The sequence below is a fragment of the Pelodiscus sinensis genome, chromosome 23 (assembly GCF_052426305.1).
Source record: "Pelodiscus sinensis isolate ZL-2025 chromosome 23, ASM5242630v1, whole genome shotgun sequence".
Taxonomy (NCBI): domain Eukaryota; kingdom Metazoa; phylum Chordata; order Testudines; family Trionychidae; genus Pelodiscus; species Pelodiscus sinensis.
The window spans coordinates 1,858,797-1,878,726 of record NC_143074.1 but is presented as its reverse complement, the minus strand read 5'-3'; the positions used below and the strand labels follow the sequence as shown (position 1 = coordinate 1,878,726).

The 19,930-nt window shown below is 49.7% G+C and overlaps 1 protein-coding gene across 1 annotated transcript; it reads left to right on the top strand.

Moving 5' to 3' along the window:
• The first annotated feature begins 8,102 nt into the window (after positions 1-8,102).
• On the top strand, positions 8,103-19,455 carry LOC149521733 (ficolin-2-like). The gene is made up of 10 exons (XM_089772843.1): positions 8,103-8,296; positions 9,857-9,970; positions 10,835-10,888; positions 11,151-11,186; positions 12,064-12,108; positions 12,764-12,799; positions 13,536-13,663; positions 14,638-14,767; positions 16,758-16,892; positions 18,650-19,455. The coding sequence occupies exons 1-10, from the start codon at positions 8,215-8,217 to the stop codon at positions 18,895-18,897; spliced, it is 1,008 nt and encodes a 335-aa protein (XP_089628969.1). The 5' UTR covers positions 8,103-8,214; the 3' UTR covers positions 18,898-19,455.
• Positions 19,456-19,930: the final 475 nt, after the last annotated feature.

Below are 19,930 nucleotides of genomic sequence, written 5' to 3'. Positions count from 1 at the left end.
CTCCCCACTGCCCTCCACTGGCGGGAGCCCGGCAAGTGCAGCCGACAAGCCTGGGCGTGGGGTTGCCGACCCATAGCGTGGGAGTGGAGCTGGAGGAGTGGGCTGTTTGCACGGGGCTTGGGGAGCAGGTGGAAACGTTGGCCTGCAGCCCCCTGCGTTTGTCTTTGCGGCGGCTGCACTGCGGCGTCACTGAGCTGGGGAGCTGGCGCAGGGCTGCGTTTCTTTGCCAAGGCCGTTGGATTCAGGAAAAGCAGGTGCAGTTTAATGAGCTGCTGCTTTTGTTTCCTGTTTGCTAGCAGCTTGTCCGTTGCTGGAAGGGTTCTACGTCAGTTCGGTTGGCAAAGGTCCAGGGCTTGCGCCATCACTCCCCTGCAGCTCCTCTGTCAGCTGGGCTGGGCTGGGGGTGACGAAAGGCACCCCCTTTGAACTATCCCCAGTGCAGGGGGTGCACCTATACACCCAGTTGATGCTGCCCCTCGCGCATGACTGCTCCAGTAGCCCGGGTGCTAGCGGGGCATGGACAGAGCAGTGGAGCACGGCCGGGGCTGGGCCAAATGAGCGTGGGGCATGTTGGGTGCTGGGCCAACGGTGATCTGGTCTCACTCGGGTGTTCTGGGTTAGGGCAAGCTCTGCACAGAGTTCAGTACAGGGCCCTTTGAAATCCAGGTCTCCAAAAGGATCCAGTTCCAGTCCCACCTTCTACCTGCCTTCGATACTTCCATGGCCTCCATTGATGATCTTCCCCCATGGCCTCTCCATTGATGATCTTCGAGGATACTCCTTGGTGGATTATATTTCCAATGGAAGGCCCACCCTAAATTCTGACATGCAGAGGGGACAATCTCCACTCATTGATATGCCAGCTCTCTGAAAAACTTTCCATGTGTGAGGTGCCTGAATACTCAATTGCTTATATCCAAATAGTTTTGTTAAACTTTAACACCTAAATCTTGGTTACTGCTGGTTATAGACTATATGTAGTATGTGGCCCTTAAGGAAAACTTGTATTTATAGATAATCCAGGCATGGCACCCAGATGTACGGTCTCTGTCTCAAGCTGTGTATGATGTACTTGTTATAAAAAAAAAACAGGACTGTGTAGCACTTTAAAGACTAACAAGATGGTTTATTAGGTGATGAGCTTTTGTGGGCCAGACCTACTTGCTCAGATCAAATAGTGGAAGAAAATTGTCACAACCATATATACCAACATTATAAATGTTATAAAAACATTTGCTTCAATAAAGTTTTAAATCTGAGTACCTCGCAGTCTTTCACATGTTTATCCTCTGCTTCAGCTGCAAGGCTTAAAAGACAAGAAATGTTTCTTTCCTGTATCTTCTGGTTTTTTACTGTGTGGATTTGACTGCATTCGACATACAGTGTCTTTGTTTTCCCATGTTAACCAATGTCCTTGTTGTCTGTGAGTCTGCCACACAGGAACTGGGGTGAGATGAAGGAGAATTTAAAAACTAAGAACAACTGTCAAATTACACAAAATCCCAAAGGGATTCCTGCGTGGTCATCTGGGCTGATACCACCTACATCTAGTTGTTTTTTAATTTGCAGTGCTGCCGATTCTCTCAATTTTATCACGAGTCTTCTGGTATCTGGGGTTTCTCTTCCAGCCTCAGCTTCTGGTGTCCTCCTGCCACATGAGATGTCAGCGTTAATTTGTATAAAAGGGTAAACTTCTGGCCCCCACATTTGCAGAGAAAAGCTCAAAAGTGTGAACCCTAAAATCTCAGAACACAAAAGGCAACGAAAAAGCCTCCCAAATGTATTCGTTTTAAAGCAATTTGAATGATTTACTCAAAAATTCTCCTGGGTTATGGGGGCTTGATTCATAATTCTTTTAACGCACGAGGTTGGCAGTAGGAACTGACCGCATTGCCTTGTAACCACTTGAAACATCTACTCACTGTCTCTCTCTTTTATCCCTCCCTTCCTTTTCTCTCGTTCTCTTTTTTTTCCTCTCCCTCCACCCCTCCCCCTTCCCTTATTTATTCTTGGATCCGGACTTCTAATACTCCGGTCATCTGAAGAAGTCGGCTGCGCCCACGAAAGCTCGTGATCCCATCGACATGTTTGGTTCGTCTTTAAGGTGCTGCAGGACTATTGGTTGTTTTTCAATCTGTCAGAGTCCTTATAACTCGGAGCATGGGCGCTCCCTCCTCCTTTCACTTTGAAAGCTGTGAAATCACTTCGCTTTTCCAAAGCAACTGGAAGACTTACCCGGAATTGCCAGGGTCCTTTGGGGCAGGGGGCTGGAGGTGTGGGGGTACAGGAGTAAGGGCAGGGGCTTGAGTATGTGGGGGCTCAGGGCAGGGGGCTGATGGTGTGGGGGTACAGGAGTAAGGGCAGGGGCTTGAGTATGTGAGGACTCAGGGCAGGGGGTTGGGCATGTGGGGGTGCAGGAGTAAGAGTTGGGGGTCTGAGGGCAGGGAGTGGGGTGTTCAGGAGGCAGAGCAGGGCTGGGGGTCAGGAAAGGGGGTGAGGTGCAGAAGTCAGGGCAAGGGTTGGCAGGGGTGGAGGGCTTGGGGGTGGGAGTGCGGGACTCAGCCCAGAGGCTCGGGGGATGTGCAGGGGCCCGGCGGAGGGAGGGGCGGCCAGATGCACAAACTCTCTCAAATAGACAGTTGATGGCCAGTCTGCAAATGCTGCTGCACTTCCTGAAAAGGTCTGTCAGCTTGGCCTTTCCTTGCACCACTAACCGCGCTGGGCGCCCCCAGGGCCGGCTAGCGCTCGGCTAAGCACTCGCCTTTAGCTCTGTGCATGGGGCCAGAGGCTGAACCCTGGATGCCACTAGTCAAGTTGTCACGACGATGGAACAGGAAGACATTAGAGGCTTTATTTTTAGAAAGATCCGCGTCTAGATTTCCTTTGTTGTGTTTTTTTTTTTTAAAAAGCTCCCTTTTGAAAAAAAGCAGCGGCCATGTTTATGCTAATGAAGTGCAGGATATTTAAATCTACATCTGTCTGTCCATAGAGGTGTAGTCCTGAGCGGAGAGAGCCGTGGAGGAGACAGAGTGTTTGAACCCGGATATACCTGACGTGTAACCCTTCCAACGTATCGTATTGTCAAGATCAGGGCCGTGTTGTGCTGGGCCCTGTACAAACCCACAGTAAGAGTCTGCGCCTGGACTCGACGGGCCTGTTCAACAGACAGGAGAGGCCCCAGGCGAGAGGGTGTCGGCGGTGAGGGGCTGAGCTCCACTTACCATGCAGGCCAGCGCTCACACGGCGTGGCAGGACCCTCTGTGGACAAGTGTCCTCAGAAGCTGAAGGAGACTTGAGAGATGTGGCTTGATGCAGGAATATCTGAGTAAAATTCTCTCGCATGTGTTTTGCGGAGGAGGTCGAACTAGAGGATCCCGGGGCGTCTCAGAAGAGTGGGGCCTCACCTGACTGTAATTGCAAAGGGTGTGTTGACATTTTGCAGAATAGTCTTTTTATTTTGCTCGGCTGAAGTAACATTGTTGATAAGAAAGGTGATTTTTTTTTTGAGAAAATGTGGTGAATTTTTCTTTGCTGGCAATGGTCCAGCATTGCTGCTGATTCACAGCAAACATTGGCTGCTGAGAAGTGCTGTGCACTGAAAAGCTCTTAATGTGGAAAATGTCAGTTGTCTGCCTGGTTCCTGCCGCCGCCCTGACCCGGCTCTGCCCTCCTCTGCTCCCAGCGTCAGAGACAGTCCCCCCCTCGCCCTCCTCCCACAGCCCTGACCCGGCTCTGCCCTCCTCTGCTCCCAGCGTCAGAGACAATCCCCCCCTCGCCCTCCTCCCACAGCTGTGCCGAGTCCCTGCAACGAAGACTGACTGGAGCAGCATCGCCCCTGGAGAACACGCCCCTCTGGGACTAAACCAAGCCCAGAGCTGGGGGTGCCCCCTTCACAAGCCCATTAGGAGCCACGGGAGTGCGTGGGCCTGCCCTCCTGCCTGGGAAGGGGTGGAAGACAGAGGTGCACCTGCGGGAGGGGGCAGGATTTTCCGGTTACGTGGAGACACGGGAGGGAACAGCTGCTTCCCCAGCGGGGCTGTGGCTCTCAACAGCGGGGTGGTGCACACAGGAGCACGCTGGCGCCGGACATGCCCGCTGCTCCGTGCGGCCGCCTCGTGGTGGCGCTCTGCCCATTCACACTGGGCCGTGCCAGCCGCTGGACCGATTTGAGGGGCGCGGCACGTCACAAAGGCCGGACAGGCCCTGGGGGCGCCCACTGAGGCCAAAGGCGACCTCTGTGCTGTTTGACTGGCCCCAAATGGGCATCTGGCGAAAGGGGCAGGCCAACCTTCTGTAGGTGTGAGCAACAACATCTCCCGCTCAGCACCTAGCCAGGAGCCCGGGGTAATGCCCCGCCCTGGGAGGTGGAATTGGCATGTTGCCAGACAAACACATGAACGGGAGGACACAGGGACAAAGTTCCTTCTAGTCTTTTCCACCTGTGTGCAGATTTTTTCCATCCATGTGTGGAATAAATGTTTATGTGCACCAAGGCCTGGAGAGTGCGCACCAGCAGAGGAAACAAAAAGCCTCACTGCGGGCACTCTGCTAATCAGCTGGGTGGCACTGGAATCTCGCCTGAACCGCCTCACACGTGCCCATCTCCCAGGGAACACTGAGCATCGGTTAAGTGATGGCAGGTAAAACGGACCCATTAGAAACAGGTACAGGCAAAGCAAAATGAAACAGATCTAAACGTCTCAAACTGAATCTAGCATGATACAAGCTCTGTTCAAGATGGTTTCTCACCATCTTTCCTCTTCCCAGCCACGGCTGACTCCCCTCTCCCCATCAGAAGTAAAAAAGGTGGGTTTCCCTTTTCTCCCTCGCTAAAAGATCTTTGCCTTAGCAGGGTGCTCACCTGTATTCAATTTCTGTTGACCGCCACCCTTGAGTTGTTCTTTCATAGTATCAAAGCATTGCAGAACTGGAAGGGACATTGAGAGATCATCTACTCCAGACCCTGCACATATGGCAGGACTAGATTATCCCTGCTCTTACATCTCCAACGCTGGAGATTCCACAACCCCTTAGGCAATTATTTCCAGTGCTTCACCACCCTGACAGGCAGGAAGTTTTTCCTAATGTCCCACCTAAACCTCCCTTGCTGCAGTTTAAGCCCATTGCTTCTTGTCCTGTCCTCAGAAGATAAGGAGAATATTTCTCTCCCTGGAACAATCTTTTATATACATGAAAACTGTTGTCATGCCCCCCACCCACTGTCTTCTCTTCTCCAGACTACACAAGCCCAGTTCTTTCAATCGTATCTCACTGGTCATATTTTCGAGCCTTTTCATCATTTTGTTGTTTCTCCCTGGACTTTCTCCAATTTGTCCACATCTTTCCTGAAAAGTGACCCCCAGAACTGGACACAGTATGCTGGGTGAGGCCTCATCAGCACAGAGTAGAGCGGAAGGAGGACTTTTTGGCTACGTCTAGACTGGCATGATTTCCCGCAAATGGTTTTAACGGAAAAGTTTTCCGTTAAAAGCATTTGTGGAAAAGAGCGTCTAGATTGGCATGGACGCTTTTCCGCAAAAAAGCCCCGATCTCCATTTTCACGATTGGGGCTTTTTTGCACAAAACAAATCTGAGCTGTCTACACTGGGACTTTTGCGCAAAAGCGACTTTTGCCCGAATGGGAGCAGCATAGTATTTCTTCAAGAAGCACTGATTTCAGACAGTAGGAAGTCAGTGATCTTGCGGAAATTCAAGCGGCCAGTATAGACAGCTGGCAAGTTTTTCTGCAAAAGCAGCTGCTTTTGCGGAAAAACTTGCCAGTCTAGACACAGCCCTTGTGTCTTGCTTCCAATGCTCCTACTAACACATCCCAGAATGTCTGCTTTTTTTGCAACAGTGTTCCACTGTTGATTCATATTTAGCGTGTGATCTATTACCACCCCCAGAGTTTATCGCCCTAGGTTCTTCTCCCCTCCTTAGGCTGGTATTTTTGACATAATTCACACATTTTCAAATCTTTCTGTCGTTGTTCTTTTGCTGTCAATAGTCTCTCTCTTGTCTGCTGCATTTACATTTTGCTAGCCCGAGTGCCCTTCCTGCAGCCCATGGAGCACGTCAGCTTGTAGCATCTCAGGCACGGCTCTCCTGGTTCCTAAACAACGTGCCATCAGCAACAGAGAGTTCTGGGGTCTCCTCTGTGAAGTCTCATCGTTAGTTGCAGCCTCAGCAAATGCTCTCCACTTCCTGTCTGAGGCTGGACAATTCTTTTTTTAAAATCAGTGGGAAATGTCTGAATCCGCCCCTGCTCCTACTGCAGTTGTCTCCAATGTTCTGGACAATGTGCCCTTTCCCCCTCTCCTATCTGGACTCCTTGTATCAGCCCCGGGGCTTGGCGTGTTTTAAATCCAAGATCGGTGCTTCATTCCCTTTCATCACCTGACAGATCAACAATTCTCTTTTCTTTTACTCACACCGCTAGTACACAAGTCCCCGGGTACCCCCGTCCTCAGCTTTCTGGTTCCCCTTTTTCCTCACCATGGTCAATATTATTATTCCACTTATACCAGAAACAACATTTGCCCAAGCACCAGTGTCCAGTTTGTAGGCAATAGAGTCCCATGGGAAGGACTTTGTCTGTTTCTCTGCTCCTTCCTCTTCAGATACAGCCCCTGGACAGAGCTCCTGAGCTGCAGAAGCCTGCAGCTTTGCCTTCCTCCCCCACAGTGGCTGATTCTGGTTGCAGACCTGGCAGGGTTGCATTTCGTACAAATGCTGCAGTGCTTGGCGAAAGCTGGCCATGATCGAGCTGGAGTTTTGTCCCCAAACTGGGAAATCCTTGAAACTTTTCCTTGCAAACTCCAATCATGGTTTTCATTTTGCTGCTTTCTCCTTTTCATTCAGAACGGACTGGCTGCTTGCCAGGTTTGTGCCACCGCCCAGTGTGGCAGGATCCCCTTTGCTTCCACCGTTTCCACGGGGTTGTGTGATTTCTGCTGCCAGGCCCAGTCTCACGGCGGTAGCCAGACTGAGAGCCATGTCTTCCCATAGCCCCTGGGCGGCTTTGGAGCGCTGGTGCCACGTACAAACCACAACAGCCCACTGGGAAGTGTCCTCGCGCTTCCCCAGCACAAAGAGAGGAACCATCAGACCAGCAGCTGCCTCCCGCTGCGCAGACTGGAATCCCGCAGACACGCCTGCACCGAAGCAAAGGCACCACGGCAGTGATCTGCCGTCTGGAGCCTCCGCCAGGCTGCAGTCCCTGAATGCCCCACGTGCGTATGGAAAAAGCAGCTGTGCAATATCGGCAGATACAGCCTGGGCATGCGCCATTGGCCTTGACTGTTTCTCTGACACGGGCACACGTAGCACTGCCGGCACTGGGACACCAGCTCCTTCCTCCCCTCCCCTCTCCATTTCTCGTGGCCGGCCAGGCTGTAAGGGCTGGGGGCAGCGAGGGCTGGAGGCTGGAGCCAGACCCATGCGGATGGGAAATCAGGCGCACGTTGTGAACGGTGAGCGGGGTCAGCCCCGGAGCCATTGGCCAAGGGAGGGGCCGACTCCCCGCCACCGACTGTGGTACCGCGACGACTGGCTGCTCCTCGGCAAGATCTGCTCTGGGGTCATTCTGGGGCGCGCTGGGGCCTGTGAGGCACAGGGGGGCAGACCAGAGGGGCACAGTGGTCCCTTGGTCTTGGAGCCCATCCACCCGCTGCTGTCGGCGCCTGGGGGCGAGCACCGCACGGAGCACAGCGGGGCCCGTGTGACACGAGGCCTCCCGTGGCTACTGCCCCACCACTAAGAATCGAGCAGGTGGCTAGTCAATGCGCCCAACCCTGCTCCCCGGGAGGTCAGCGGGGGGCTTGGGCTGGGCGCAGTGGGTCAGACCGGGCTCCTTCCTGGGCGCCCTCTTTCAGTCTGTCAGCAGACACAGTCCCCTGCACCAACACTGGGAGCAACGATTCCGCCCGGCTCCGTCCAGTAACGTCCCTGGGGCAGCAGTGGCTGCTGCTCCCGTCCCGGCCACGTCCTGCCAGGCCACGGCGTCAGCTGCCGCTGTGACCGCTGGAGCTGCAAGCGCTCAGTGGGACCGGCTGGAATGTGGGGCGTGGGAAGGAGGCGCTGGGATGGGCCAGGCAGCTCTTCCCTGGCCCCAGGCTCCCTCCTCCCTGCACATAAAAGGCTCCTGGCTAGCAGGGAGAGGAGAAGGTGGGAAGAAGGCGAGTGCAGCGGCCACTGCAGAGACCAGCCCCAGCCATGGGGAGAGCTGCCCGGAAATGGCTCGTCCCGCTGCTCTGTCTAGCAGTAACGGTCTGTCAGGCTCAGGACACCTGCCCAGGTGAGGGACAGACAATCCCTGTTCACAGCTGCATTTCAGCCTCTGCTCCCTGCCCAGCTGGGCCCTGCAGAACTGGGAACTGGGCAGCAGTTCTGTGGTGCTTTGCCTGCTCGCGGTGCCATGTAACAGCTTCTTTGTACAAAACTACTTGGTACAATCTAACCTGTGTGGCAGAAATGCACAGCACAGACTGGAGGGGTGCAAAAAACAGGCGCGGTTTTTGCAGATTATTTGGTGCAAATCTCTTCTTCTCCGGTAAGAGTCCTCAAAATTGGATTGCACCTCCTGTACCTCATCTTCATTTCCAAAATTCTAGCCTCTCTGTGTTGTAGCTGGGCTGTCTGTCTAAAGCTCCCAGCTCCTTTGTATCTTGGACCTAAATCATTTGAACATAGTGACTGACAGCCCCATGCAGTCTGCTAAGCCAAAGGCTAGAAAATGAAATGTCAGTCCTTAAATCTTAGAGGGATTCTATGATTTCAGATCAACCTGCTTTCTACATTTCCCTTTTCCCAAATTAGGATGATCCTTTGCAAAATCGCTTCTGTTACACTTAACACCATAAATCTACTATTGTGCTACATTCTTTTCTGCTCTTGGGCTTGAGGATTGGAGGGTTTAAGTTAGTTCACTCTGTAATCCTATGACCTTATGGAGGATTTAGTCGAATGTAGTTCACTCTGTAATCCTATGACTTTATGGAGGATTTAGTCGAATGTGTGCAGACCTCATCCAGGCAAACTCTCTTTGAAGGGAAAGGGAGCCCTGCTGAATTAGGGTTGAATTCAGGTGTTGCAATCTCTGCTCCTGCTTTCTCATTTCATTTCCTGCAACTCATGGTCATTTGGAAAATCATTTGCTATGTACAATCTATGGCAGAATGCGCTAGGTTAGGAGGCAGTTTCTATATCACAGAAAATATTAATCCTCTCCACATTTTCTTACCTCAAGTATTTCCAGTGTCCCCGTTTTTCTCCACTGATGTCTCCATAGATAATTTTATATTTCACCAGGTGTATAATATAGGGAGGGCTCTGTTGGATTAAATTATATTCAATTCTTAAAAATGTCTTATCTGAGCTCATAGCGATTTTCAAATTAATTTACCTTTGGACATTTTCTTCCCTGAACGGCAGCTCCTTGTTTTTCTCTGTGGTTCATTCTGCTTTTGTGTGTCTGCAGTTAATTTTGTTAGAAGAGTCTCATGAACTAGTCCAATGCCGCATCGGCTGGGTTGCAAACACTGCCCAGGCTTGTGGACATCAAAATTAACTCTGAAGTGATTTCTTTCAAACACAAGTTCTGAATAACTGCTTTTGAACTTTGGCTTTTACTGTAACGTAAAACCAAGATTAGCAGGAATGAGCCAACGTGCGGTATCAGAGCATTGACACAAATGCATAACTGGCGGGAATGGTGGGTTTATTGCTCGTGGAGGAAAGAAAAGGCAGCAACTATCCAGGCTTTTGTTTGCTAGGTTTCTCCCTCTGGGTTTCTGCAGAACGTTTCTGATCTGGGGAGCCGAACAAGCGCTGATTACAGGTTCGTTTCTTTCCCCAGAGGTGAGCTTAGTGAGTCTCAACAGTACCGAGAAAGCCTCCTTTCTCCAAGGCTGCAGAGGAATTCCAGGCGCGGTGGGGCCCAGAGGAGACCCAGGAGCTCCAGGAGTAAAAGGTGTGTTCCCGGCACTGAAGGGAGTAAGTCGTGGATGGTGCTGATGTAAATGGGAATTATTGTTGCGTTGTGTACAGACATGGCAAGGCGCTCACATGCTGTGGTGGGCGATCGGCGTTTCAGAATAACCAGGTTCTGAAAGATTCTCCATTCCCTTCGGAGGGTCTGACTGGCAACCAAGCCCCCTGGTTCTTTCCCCATCTCTGACTTTGTCTACACTTACTGGGAGATGGATGTTGCAGAGATGGATCTCCTGGCGATCGAGTTAGGCGAAGGCACTAAATCAACTGCTGATTGTTCTCCTATCAACTTCTGTGTTCCACCGCAGTGGGGATGCTGCCGCAAATGAGACTATGGGACACTGACTCCAGCTACGCTATTCATGTAGCTCATGTTATGTACCTTAGTTCAACTGTGCCCCTACTGTGGACCAGGCCTCTGTCACTGGCTCACCGTGTGTCCTTTGTCAAGTCACTGTATTTGAGCCTTTGGCCCTTTACTTCTCAGAGGTCATCTGAGACTCTGAAAACTTTGGATGACAGAGACAAGAGAAGAGTAAATCCTGATTAGTATCCCAAGCCATGGCATGTTTAATGGTTGCATGTAAACATGGTTGTTTACCAGCTTTGATTCCCATCTTATAGCAAGATGTGCTTGTCCCATTGATTTCAATGGGCCTCCTGCAAAAGTCCTTGATAGGGCATCCTGATGTGAGATCAGGGACTAGGAGCCAGAGGTAGTTACATTATGTGAATTTCGACACAGATGGGTTATTGTGATTCGAGGCTGGGGGGAGAGGGAGTTTCACATACTCAGTATTTACAATACCTTGAAAAATATTCAGTTGATTTTCTGTGTTTTCAGGAGAACAAGGACATCAGGGGATCCCTGGAAAGGCAGGACCAGTTGGGCCAAAAGGTAAAGTAAAAAGGGCAAAAGAGCTTTGTTTTCCTATTAGGTGACTTAAAAAGAGGAAATTTGTTTTGAATCAAATATTTAAGTAGAGCTTTTTATCTAACACTGGTTCCTATAATATCTGAGCTCCAAAGCCACCCTGGCTTCCCTTCCCTCTATTTGACATCAAAGGGTTTATTATTCCACCACAACTTCTGTTCTGCTCCACAGCCGAGATCGGGGAATCTCTGACCAGCCTTTCCTGTTTTATCTTTTGTTCAACCAGGAGAAAGAGGTGCTGCTGGCCCCCCTGGACTGCCAGGTGAGAGTCCTGCGATGGTTCTTCTCACTGTGGAGCTGGGCACGTTACGGTGCTGGTCACGGTGACAGAGGGATTGGGATCAGCAATTCCCCTGCACTGTTTCCTTGTACAATTTTTCCTTCCAGCTTCAAAAAAGAGCTGAAATGTAATTGGTGCCAGTTGAACAAGACGTGTCCCCTTGTTTTTGTCTAACAGTCAAGTGACAAAACCAACCACACAAAAAACCTAGTGTTCTGAGATAGCAAGCTGAAACATTTCTAAATTGTGAATAAAAGCTGGAATAGTTGCTGGACATTTTTCCCCCAGCTCCAATTATGATGTCTATGTCACGTCACAAGGTCCCATGCAGTGTCAGGAAATGGGTTCTACCAGCAGTGTGGACATAGTCTAAGCTGATTTCAGTTCAGCCAGTGCAGAAGACAAATAAAAAAATGCAGTACTGCCAACCTTAAATGAATAGCTTGAGTCCAGTTCAGGAAAAATTCAAGAGACTGGTTTTAGAATTACAAGATTTGTAAAAAATAATAGATCCAGTGTTCTTTCAATTTGCTTTCTCCTTTTTGCGTTGTTAGGATGTACTGGTGTCACATGTAGAAGCTTTCCCCGGAACCTCAAGGGCTAGCTAGAAACTTCCTTTTTCTTTAAGAATGAAGGCTGAAATCATTTGTCACTGCACCCCAGGAGTTTGGGCTTTACGGAAAGCAGTAGTTTTAAACTCATGAGAAAACCATGAGAGGTGGCAGCTCTGTTAATGCAACACTTGAGTCCCACAAAATGCAAGCTTCAATTAGCCCACCACATGATTACACCCACGTGACTGTAGTAACGAGTCACCTCTAGGCAAATCAAGGGTTTTACACTGAGTTCTTTTTTTTAGGAAGTAAAGGAGCCGTTGGACCTCAGGGACCCCCTGGAAATTTTGGTGAGCCCCTCTGCACTCTCCTTATACTGTGCGCGCCATTGCAGTTTCATTTCTTCAGCACTAAAATCAAGTGGCTTGAGGAGCTCGCTTCTTGGCTAGTTACCATGTCCACAGTATCAAGCTCACTGATCCTCCTGGGAGATTTGGGCTTTACAAAGGGAGAAATAGCCCTGCCTGCAGAAACAGGTGCCATCCATGTTTTGTAACATCCAAAACAACGCTAGGCAGAGCACCCACGGCATTGGAAAGAATAATTGACATGTAAGTGACAAGTACAGATCTGGAGGTGTGTCCCAGAGGAGGTTACTTTTTCCTGCCCCTCATATTTCCTACATACTGGGAGGGGGGAATATGAATCATAAGAAATGGATTTTATTTAAATGTCCAGTTAAAGGAACGGCCCTTCTTCTACCAGTACTTTCCTTAACTGATATTCTCCCATTGTCATAGTGCTGGCTAAATAATAATATCTGTCATGATGATTCAGGCTATAAGGCTCAGATCTGAGACGCGTGATCCTATTAGCACTTGGTGTTCCATGTACCGCGTACGTTGCTATCCCAGCTGTCACTGTGAGCCAACTGCATAGTTTAAAAGATAGAAGAATATTGTTTGGATCCATTTAACTTTCCATTGTGTTTCTTTTCATGACCAGTGGAAAAAGACCTGTATCAAATGCAGTGTAAGAAAGGTGAGAATTTCTTATGACCACTAAATGTCTTCTCGTTCCATCCAGAGAAATGAACATGAAAACCCAATAGAGGCAGACACCTTGAAGAACCCCACATCTCTGCTTTACCTATTTTTGTTCTCAAACTATCAGCAAAAAGCTTTGATCCTTTAAAATGAATGTGGTTGTGGTTAGCAATTGGGAGTATCTGATATTCACCCTTGTCACATGATAACTAGAAGCCCTTCTGGCTCTCAGACGGCTCTCACAATGGCTGTGTGGGCACTTGCAGTACAATCCTTTGTGCACATTTCAGATTCAATACGTTTTCAAGATGCTTTCAGCCACCATCTCCCCAGGCTCAATTGCTCTGACCCAGAGCACATGGAGCTGGGCACGTGTTGTGTCTTTTCCTCTTTCAAACAAACCTCATATGAGCCACAGAGGCACATTGGAGTCCAAATCATTCTGTTTGCCAAATACAGAGGGCAGGAAGAGTCTAGCTAAGTACATACACTGCTGCTCTGGCGGGTTTCTAAACCTGGAACACAGGAAGACCACAATCTACTTCACGGGACACTACCCCGTTCCCATACACTGCTGTGTGGAGGGGAGGAGAAGATGCCTCAAAGATTCTTTTCCAGTTACATGATTCTCTAGTTAATTTGGCCCTCAGTGCACCACAAAGCAGCCTATGAATCCTGCTCCGAGCAGGGTCACACAACCAGTTTACAAATTGCAATTCCTTTTCATCCAGGAGCAAAGAGCTGCCAGGAGCTGTTAGCCAGAGGGAACCACATGAGTGGCTGGTACACCATCTACCCCCATGACTGTCACGCCATGACCGTGCTGTGTGACATGGACACGGATGATGGAGGATGGATTGTAAGAACACCGCATAATGAAGCTCACTGGATATTTTTTCTTGAACAACCACCAATTTCCAGGCCCGGGATGGGAGGTGCCCTTAGCCAGGGGGCTGTAGCTCGGTGAAAAGCACGAGGGCACAGACTCTGATGCTGTGATCTCACCCCGCTTAGCTGAACAAAACCACGGACACTCTGCGAGCCCTGCCAACCCCCCAACCCTCCCCAAAGTCTCCAGACACCTGGGCAGTGGGCACAAGGGGTTTCATGGAGGGAGCCTGGAGCCTTAGAACCAAAAGACCCCGTCTGAGGGGACATTTGTCACTGGTACGACACAGGTCCCCGGATTCCCCCTTCTGGCTGTTCTCTGCCCGGCTCCCGGAGCCTCCTCAATAGGGGCTGGAACCAGGATTCCTGCTTCCTTCCACGCTAGTCACAGGCCAGTGGCATCGGCTGCTGCATCGCTCTGGCAGCTTGTGCCTGAGTGGAGAGAGCGTTCTAGGGAGCCGAGGCGACAAAGGGTTTGACCCCTGTATATACGTCCCACTGACACTCTGCTGTGCCTGTGACTGTCCCAGGAGAGCCTCAGGAATCTGATGAAGATCAGGGCCCCATGGTGGCGGGGGCTGGGCAAAGATGGACCGAGAGACAGTCCCTGTCCTCAAGAGCTCACAGTCTCTGCAGACAGGGCAGGCAGAGGGGCGACAGAGGGCTGAGGCCGTGGGACTTACCCAAATGGCAGAACTGGGTGTAGAACTGAGGCCTGATTGCCAGGCCAGGGCTGTACACTTTGGAGCACGTGACCCTTTGTTGCTGGCAAGCTACACTGTGATCCTCCGGACAAGCCCTCTGCGCTAGTCCCCTCAGGCTGAACTGGAGCTGACACTGTCCGTCTCCCCAACGCTTTGCTGCCTCGGGGTTTCCAGTCTCACGCTCTGTGTGGGAGGGTGACAAAGTGGGGTTTCCAGCTAAGAGTCTCCCGTTCCCCTGCAGGTGTTCCAGAGACGGGTGGACGGCTCCGTGGATTTTTACCGGGACTGGAAGTCGTACAAAAGAGGTTTCGGGAATCTGCTCTCAGAATTCTGGCTGGGGAACGACAACATCCACCTGCTGACGTCCCAAGGTAAAGACATCCCTGGTGCTTCCCTTTCCTCACAGCCACCCACGCAGTCGTACTGTCGGTAGAGGCAGCCCGGCTACCCCAGACCCCGCTTCCTATTCATCACTGCACAGCCCTGCCACGCAAAGCTATCGAGCCCGGGAATGCTGTGATTGCTGGGCCAACGATTCATGGTTCAGAATTTTGTCTGTGGGTGGTTTGCCCACGGTACAGCAATGAGGATGCTACAGACTGGATGAGTGTTAGGATATAGATATTAGGGCCTGCCTAAAAAGGCCTGTACGGGCCTGTCTAGACAGCGGCGCTATTTCAAGGTACTTCTGGTATCCTGAAATAGTGTTTTCTGCGTCCTGACAGTGTGCTCGTTATTTCGAAATATCTTTGTAAGTAACGGGTGCGCTGTTCCAGTGCCCTGGTAAACCTCGTTCCACGGGGATGTTCCACTTTATTTTTTAAATGGACTTGAAATAAGCTATGCAACTTGTGTACCTCGCATTGCATTGCTTATTTCAAGCGAAGGGTGCAGTGTAGACACACCCTAGAAAAGTGAAGCCAAACCAGTATGGAAGGTACATTCCAAACCAGTCACTGAAACTTAGGGGGCAGATTTCTGTCTGGCAAGAGCCCACTCCCCATCTCTCTTTTGGTTATCTGTCAGGTTCTATCTGGTTCTTTATGTCTGTTTCCTGAATAACTCATTTTTTGGGGTGTAATCTGATTACCCAATTGATCATTGGTGGTGGGATATCATTGGCCAGATCATAGAATCATAGAATAATAGGACTGGAAGGGACCTCGAGAGGTCATCGAGTCCAGCCCCCCGCCCTCAAGGCAGGACCAAGCTCCGTCTACACCATCCCTGACAGATGTCTATCCAACCTGTTCTTAAATATCTCCAGAGAGGGAGATTCCACCACCTCCCTTGGCAATTTATTCCAATATTTGACCACCCTGACAGTTAGGAATTTTTTCCTAATGTCCAATCTAAACCTCCCCTGCTGCACTTTAAGCCCATTACTCCTTGTCCTGTCCTCAGAAACCAAGAGGAACAAATTTTCTCCTTCCTCCTTGTGACACCCTTTTAGATATTTGAAAACCGCTATCATGTCCCCCCTTAATCTTCTTTTTTCCAAACTAAACAAGCCCAGTTCATGAAGCCTGGCTTCATAGGTCATGTTCTCTAAACCTTTAATCATTCTTGTCGCTCTTCTCTGTACCCTTTCCAATTTCTCCACATCTTTCTTGAAATGTGGCGCCCAGAACTGGACACAGTACTCCAGCTGAGGCCTAACTAGTGCAGAGTAGAGCGGCAGAATGACTTCACGAGTTTTGCTTACAACACACCTATTGATACAACCTAGAATCATATTTGCTTTTTTTTGCAACAGCATCACACTGCTGACTCATATTCAACTTGTTAGGATTAACATAAACATGTTAGGATTGGTTAGTTACATTTCTGTAGACTGATTGGTTAAGCTATCCCTGAAAATACTGTATATATGAGAGAGAAACAGGAAGTAAGGAGGCAAAACCAAGAGAACAGGAGAAAAAGGGACAGAAACAGGATTCATGCCTGCTGGAAGCTAACCCCAACATCTGACTGTTTGCATCTCTGCACATCGGGCATTGCTGTTCTCTGTTCACGTGAGAAGGACCAGTAAGTGGGAGAGTGAAGGAATAAACCCCCTAACAATGAGGTTGTGCATTCTGAACTCCCTTAGCCAGGCATCACATGGAGCAGGTTATTAATAGGGAGGTCAGCTTAGTGGATTGAAACTGAATTGCTAAAGGTTGCTATGAATATATGGGCTTGATGAAAGAACAAGTGGGTGAAATTCTGTGATGCAGGCAATCAAACAAGATGATCATAATGGTCCCTACATAATGGGTCTGGTTTGTTTAGAGCCGTTAGGGACTTGTGCAATAAAAACCAGCAATAACAGTAACAAACACTAATGCTGAAAGGTTTCTGCCAAACTGTTCTCTCAAGGAGCCCACGAGCTGCGTGTTGATCTCAGAGATTTTGATGACAGCTATCAATATGCCAAGTTTGCATCATTCAAAATTGCAGGAGAGCCAGAGAAATACAAGCTGACTCTTGGATCCTTTCTAGAAGGCACAGCAGGTAGGTTCCAGGAGGGTCCTTCATGCCGGGTGGCAGATGGAAACGTGGAAAGCCAAAGGGACGCAGGATACTCGGTTGCAGAAGCAAATGGCAATGTGCCGGGTGGAAGTGATGTCTCTCAGGAAACACCAGTTATTCTGCTGCTGAGCTAGCGTAGGAGACACACCGGATCTAGGGACAACAACATGTATCGCATAATATCAGCCCCCGGCCTAGTGAAAGCAGAATTATGTGCAGAGGTGGGCACAGCTACTGCTGGTTACTTTCCTAAACTGGATCTTAACGCCCCCGAGAAACGTCTGAATTAAACAGAATAGTGGCACCAGAGATGGTACACAACACTGAGTGGGCGTAGTGGTCCCATTTCATGCCCACTGCATCCGGACTCCCAAATAGCAAGCCAGAGAGAGTCCATAGCATACAGAGAGAGTCCATAGCTTAGGCCCACCCACTCCCCAGCTAGGGAGGAGGGCTCTTAATTAGGTTTAAAAGGGCCAAGTGATAAAAGCCCACAGGAAGCGCAAAGGGCCAGCTTAACACAGTGTTAGCTGTTTTGGGAGCAGCGGCATATAGCCTTTGAGGATGAAAAAGTGAGATATCAGTTGAGGAATCCTCTCAAATATAGAGATGCAAGGTGGCTGGGAAATAAACAGGAAGAACTGGCAGGATTTCTGTAACAGTAGCATTCCTACTTCAGTGGCATCACAGACTTGGGGTGGGTTAAATCTCATTACTGGAATATTGAGGTCTGGTTGTTGAATTATTATTGAGGGCGAAGGTGTTGAATTATGCAGCAGGAGTACGTGCGTAATTGTTCTCTGCCATTTTCCAGTCTTCTGGAATGTCTCTTGACTGTTCTAAGATGATGTCTAATGGCTCAGACAGCTCCTCAATCAGCTCCTTGAGTATTTTGGGATGCGTAATAATAGTCACACTTTTGTTGGAAAAGTACTACAAAAAACCCACCACATTTCTAACAAGTCCTTGGATTGTGTTGAGCTCACCATTTTGTAGAGGAAGTAGCCAGGAGATCCAGGTATTTAAGAATTAATTCTGACCAACAAGGTGGGGGATTAGCAGTGAATTTGAAAGGGGAAAACAATTTGGGTGAAAGTGATCATGAAGGGTCAATTCCAGATTCCTTCCCAGCTCGCTTGCCTGCGTCTCTGCAGTGACGCGTGGGATGCCCTGTTGTTTTGGCTCCCTGTGATAGCTGCCCATGTCTTCGTTTGGGCCGCTGTCACTGGGCGCTCGGGTCATTTCCCCTTCATTAGGGCTGAGGAAAGTGCCCTCTGAAGAGCTTCTGTGTGGGTGACTTTACCCTGACATTGGTGGAGTCAGTGTACGTGGGATATGTTTAACCCTTTCTCCTGAGGAGCACAAATTCTCCATGGCTCCCCCCAGCCCTTGCGAGTACTAGGAACGCAGTCTTGGCACACCAGCATTTTGGCCTTGATGGCAGCTCCATACTCTGATAGTCTGTCTGCTAATTGAAGAGTTTTCTGCCCGGTCTTGTGTGGAGATGCTCTCAGAACTAGGCCTGGTGAAAAATATTCCCCACTGGAAGTAGAACTGCCGTCTCACTCCTGACCCCGGGGAGATTGCTGCTGTCTGCTGCCATGAGAAATTTAGCAACTCCCTGCAGGATTGCCAGACTGTCTGTGGCAACTCAACTGTAAACGTGAAAAAAAAGAGATTCTCTCGCCTGGCTTGTCACTGAACAAACATATAATAGAGAAATCCAATTGTTTCCACAGGGGATTCCTTCTCCGAACAAAATGGCATGATGTTTTCAACCCAGGACCATGACAATGACCTTTCTGAGAAACAATGCGCTGTAACCTTTCAGGGGGCCTGGTGGTACAGGGATTGTCATCGCTCTACCCTGAATGGGTTATACCTGAAAGGGGACCATGAAAGTTCTGCTGATGGGGTGAACTGGCCTTCTGGCAAAGGGCTCAATTACTCCTACAGGATGTCTGAGATGAAAATTAGGCCTGTGTAACCGATCAGGGAGTTAGTTACCATGATTATACTTAGCTCTTCTATAGCAATAATAGGCTTGTGATAATAACCATTTATCTGGAGATGACACTACAGACCTTCTCTTTAGGCGCCAGCCCGTGGGCACATGTGGAACCCACCCCCCTAGCGTGATCACTGTCCCACGGAGCGGCACTTAGACCACTCCCAGCGAGAGGGAAGAACAAGGGAGCTCTACAGCCAAAGCCAGTGCAGTGCAGCAGGACTAGAACGGATTAAAAACGATAAAAATGGTTTTGTGGAGAAAAATTGAATGTCGAAATTATTTTCATTTCACATGGTTCTATAGTGACTCGTCTTTGCTTTTGGGGTTGTTCTTTTTTCCAATTTTAGGAGATTTTTTAACAATTCCTCTCCTTGCTAGAAAGTATCAGAAGATGCTATTTTCTTTTCTCATTTCCCAAAAATGTAGCTTTCTATAAAGAAAAAAATATGGTCATTATCACGTCAATATTTTCAGCGATTGCTCAATAAAATATTTTATGATTTATTCCCTGCCAAGCAATACATGGCGATGTCAGTGATAATTCACGGAAATGTCCCGGTGCTTTTAAAACTCTGTTTGCCCACAGAAAATCTCTCAGTTTGCAAACTTCCGGCCAGGGCTGTCTCGGCCCTGTCTCCTTTCCCGGCCGGCTCTCTGCTGTCTGGTGATTCCATTCCTGGCAGCTCCTAGCACTGCCACGCCCTTCTTCCCGGGCTGCGCCACTCGGTACCCGCAGATGCTGCATCCGCCCCGGGAACCTTCCCCTGGGTGGATAAAGCAAAGGCGGCTGGAGGGTTCCCCGTTTCACATTGGTTTGTGCCCACAAGACTGGTCTGCAGCGCTCACACCCGAGGGCCCGGCCCTGCATTGTTACATGGGGGGCAGAGGCCCCCGGGTTGGAGGGGACGTTCGTTGTCTGGCTCCCGGGGGCGCACGAGGGGGCGCGACCTCGGCCAGCAGTGTCCTGGCTGGGGAAGGGGCCAGTCTGACCATGTGGTGCCAAGGAGCG

Coding starts and splice junctions, on each gene's coding strand:
- LOC149521733 (XM_089772843.1), top strand. CDS start 8,215: ATGGGGAGAGCTGCCCGGAAATGGCTCGTCCCGCTGCTCTGTCTAGCA. Junction 11,187..12,063: donor TGGCCCCCCTGGACTGCCAG/GTGAGAGTCCTG, acceptor TCTTTTTTTTAG/GAAGTAAAGGAGCCGTTGGA. Junction 12,109..12,763: donor GGGACCCCCTGGAAATTTTG/GTGAGCCCCTCT, acceptor TTTCATGACCAG/TGGAAAAAGACCTGTATCAA.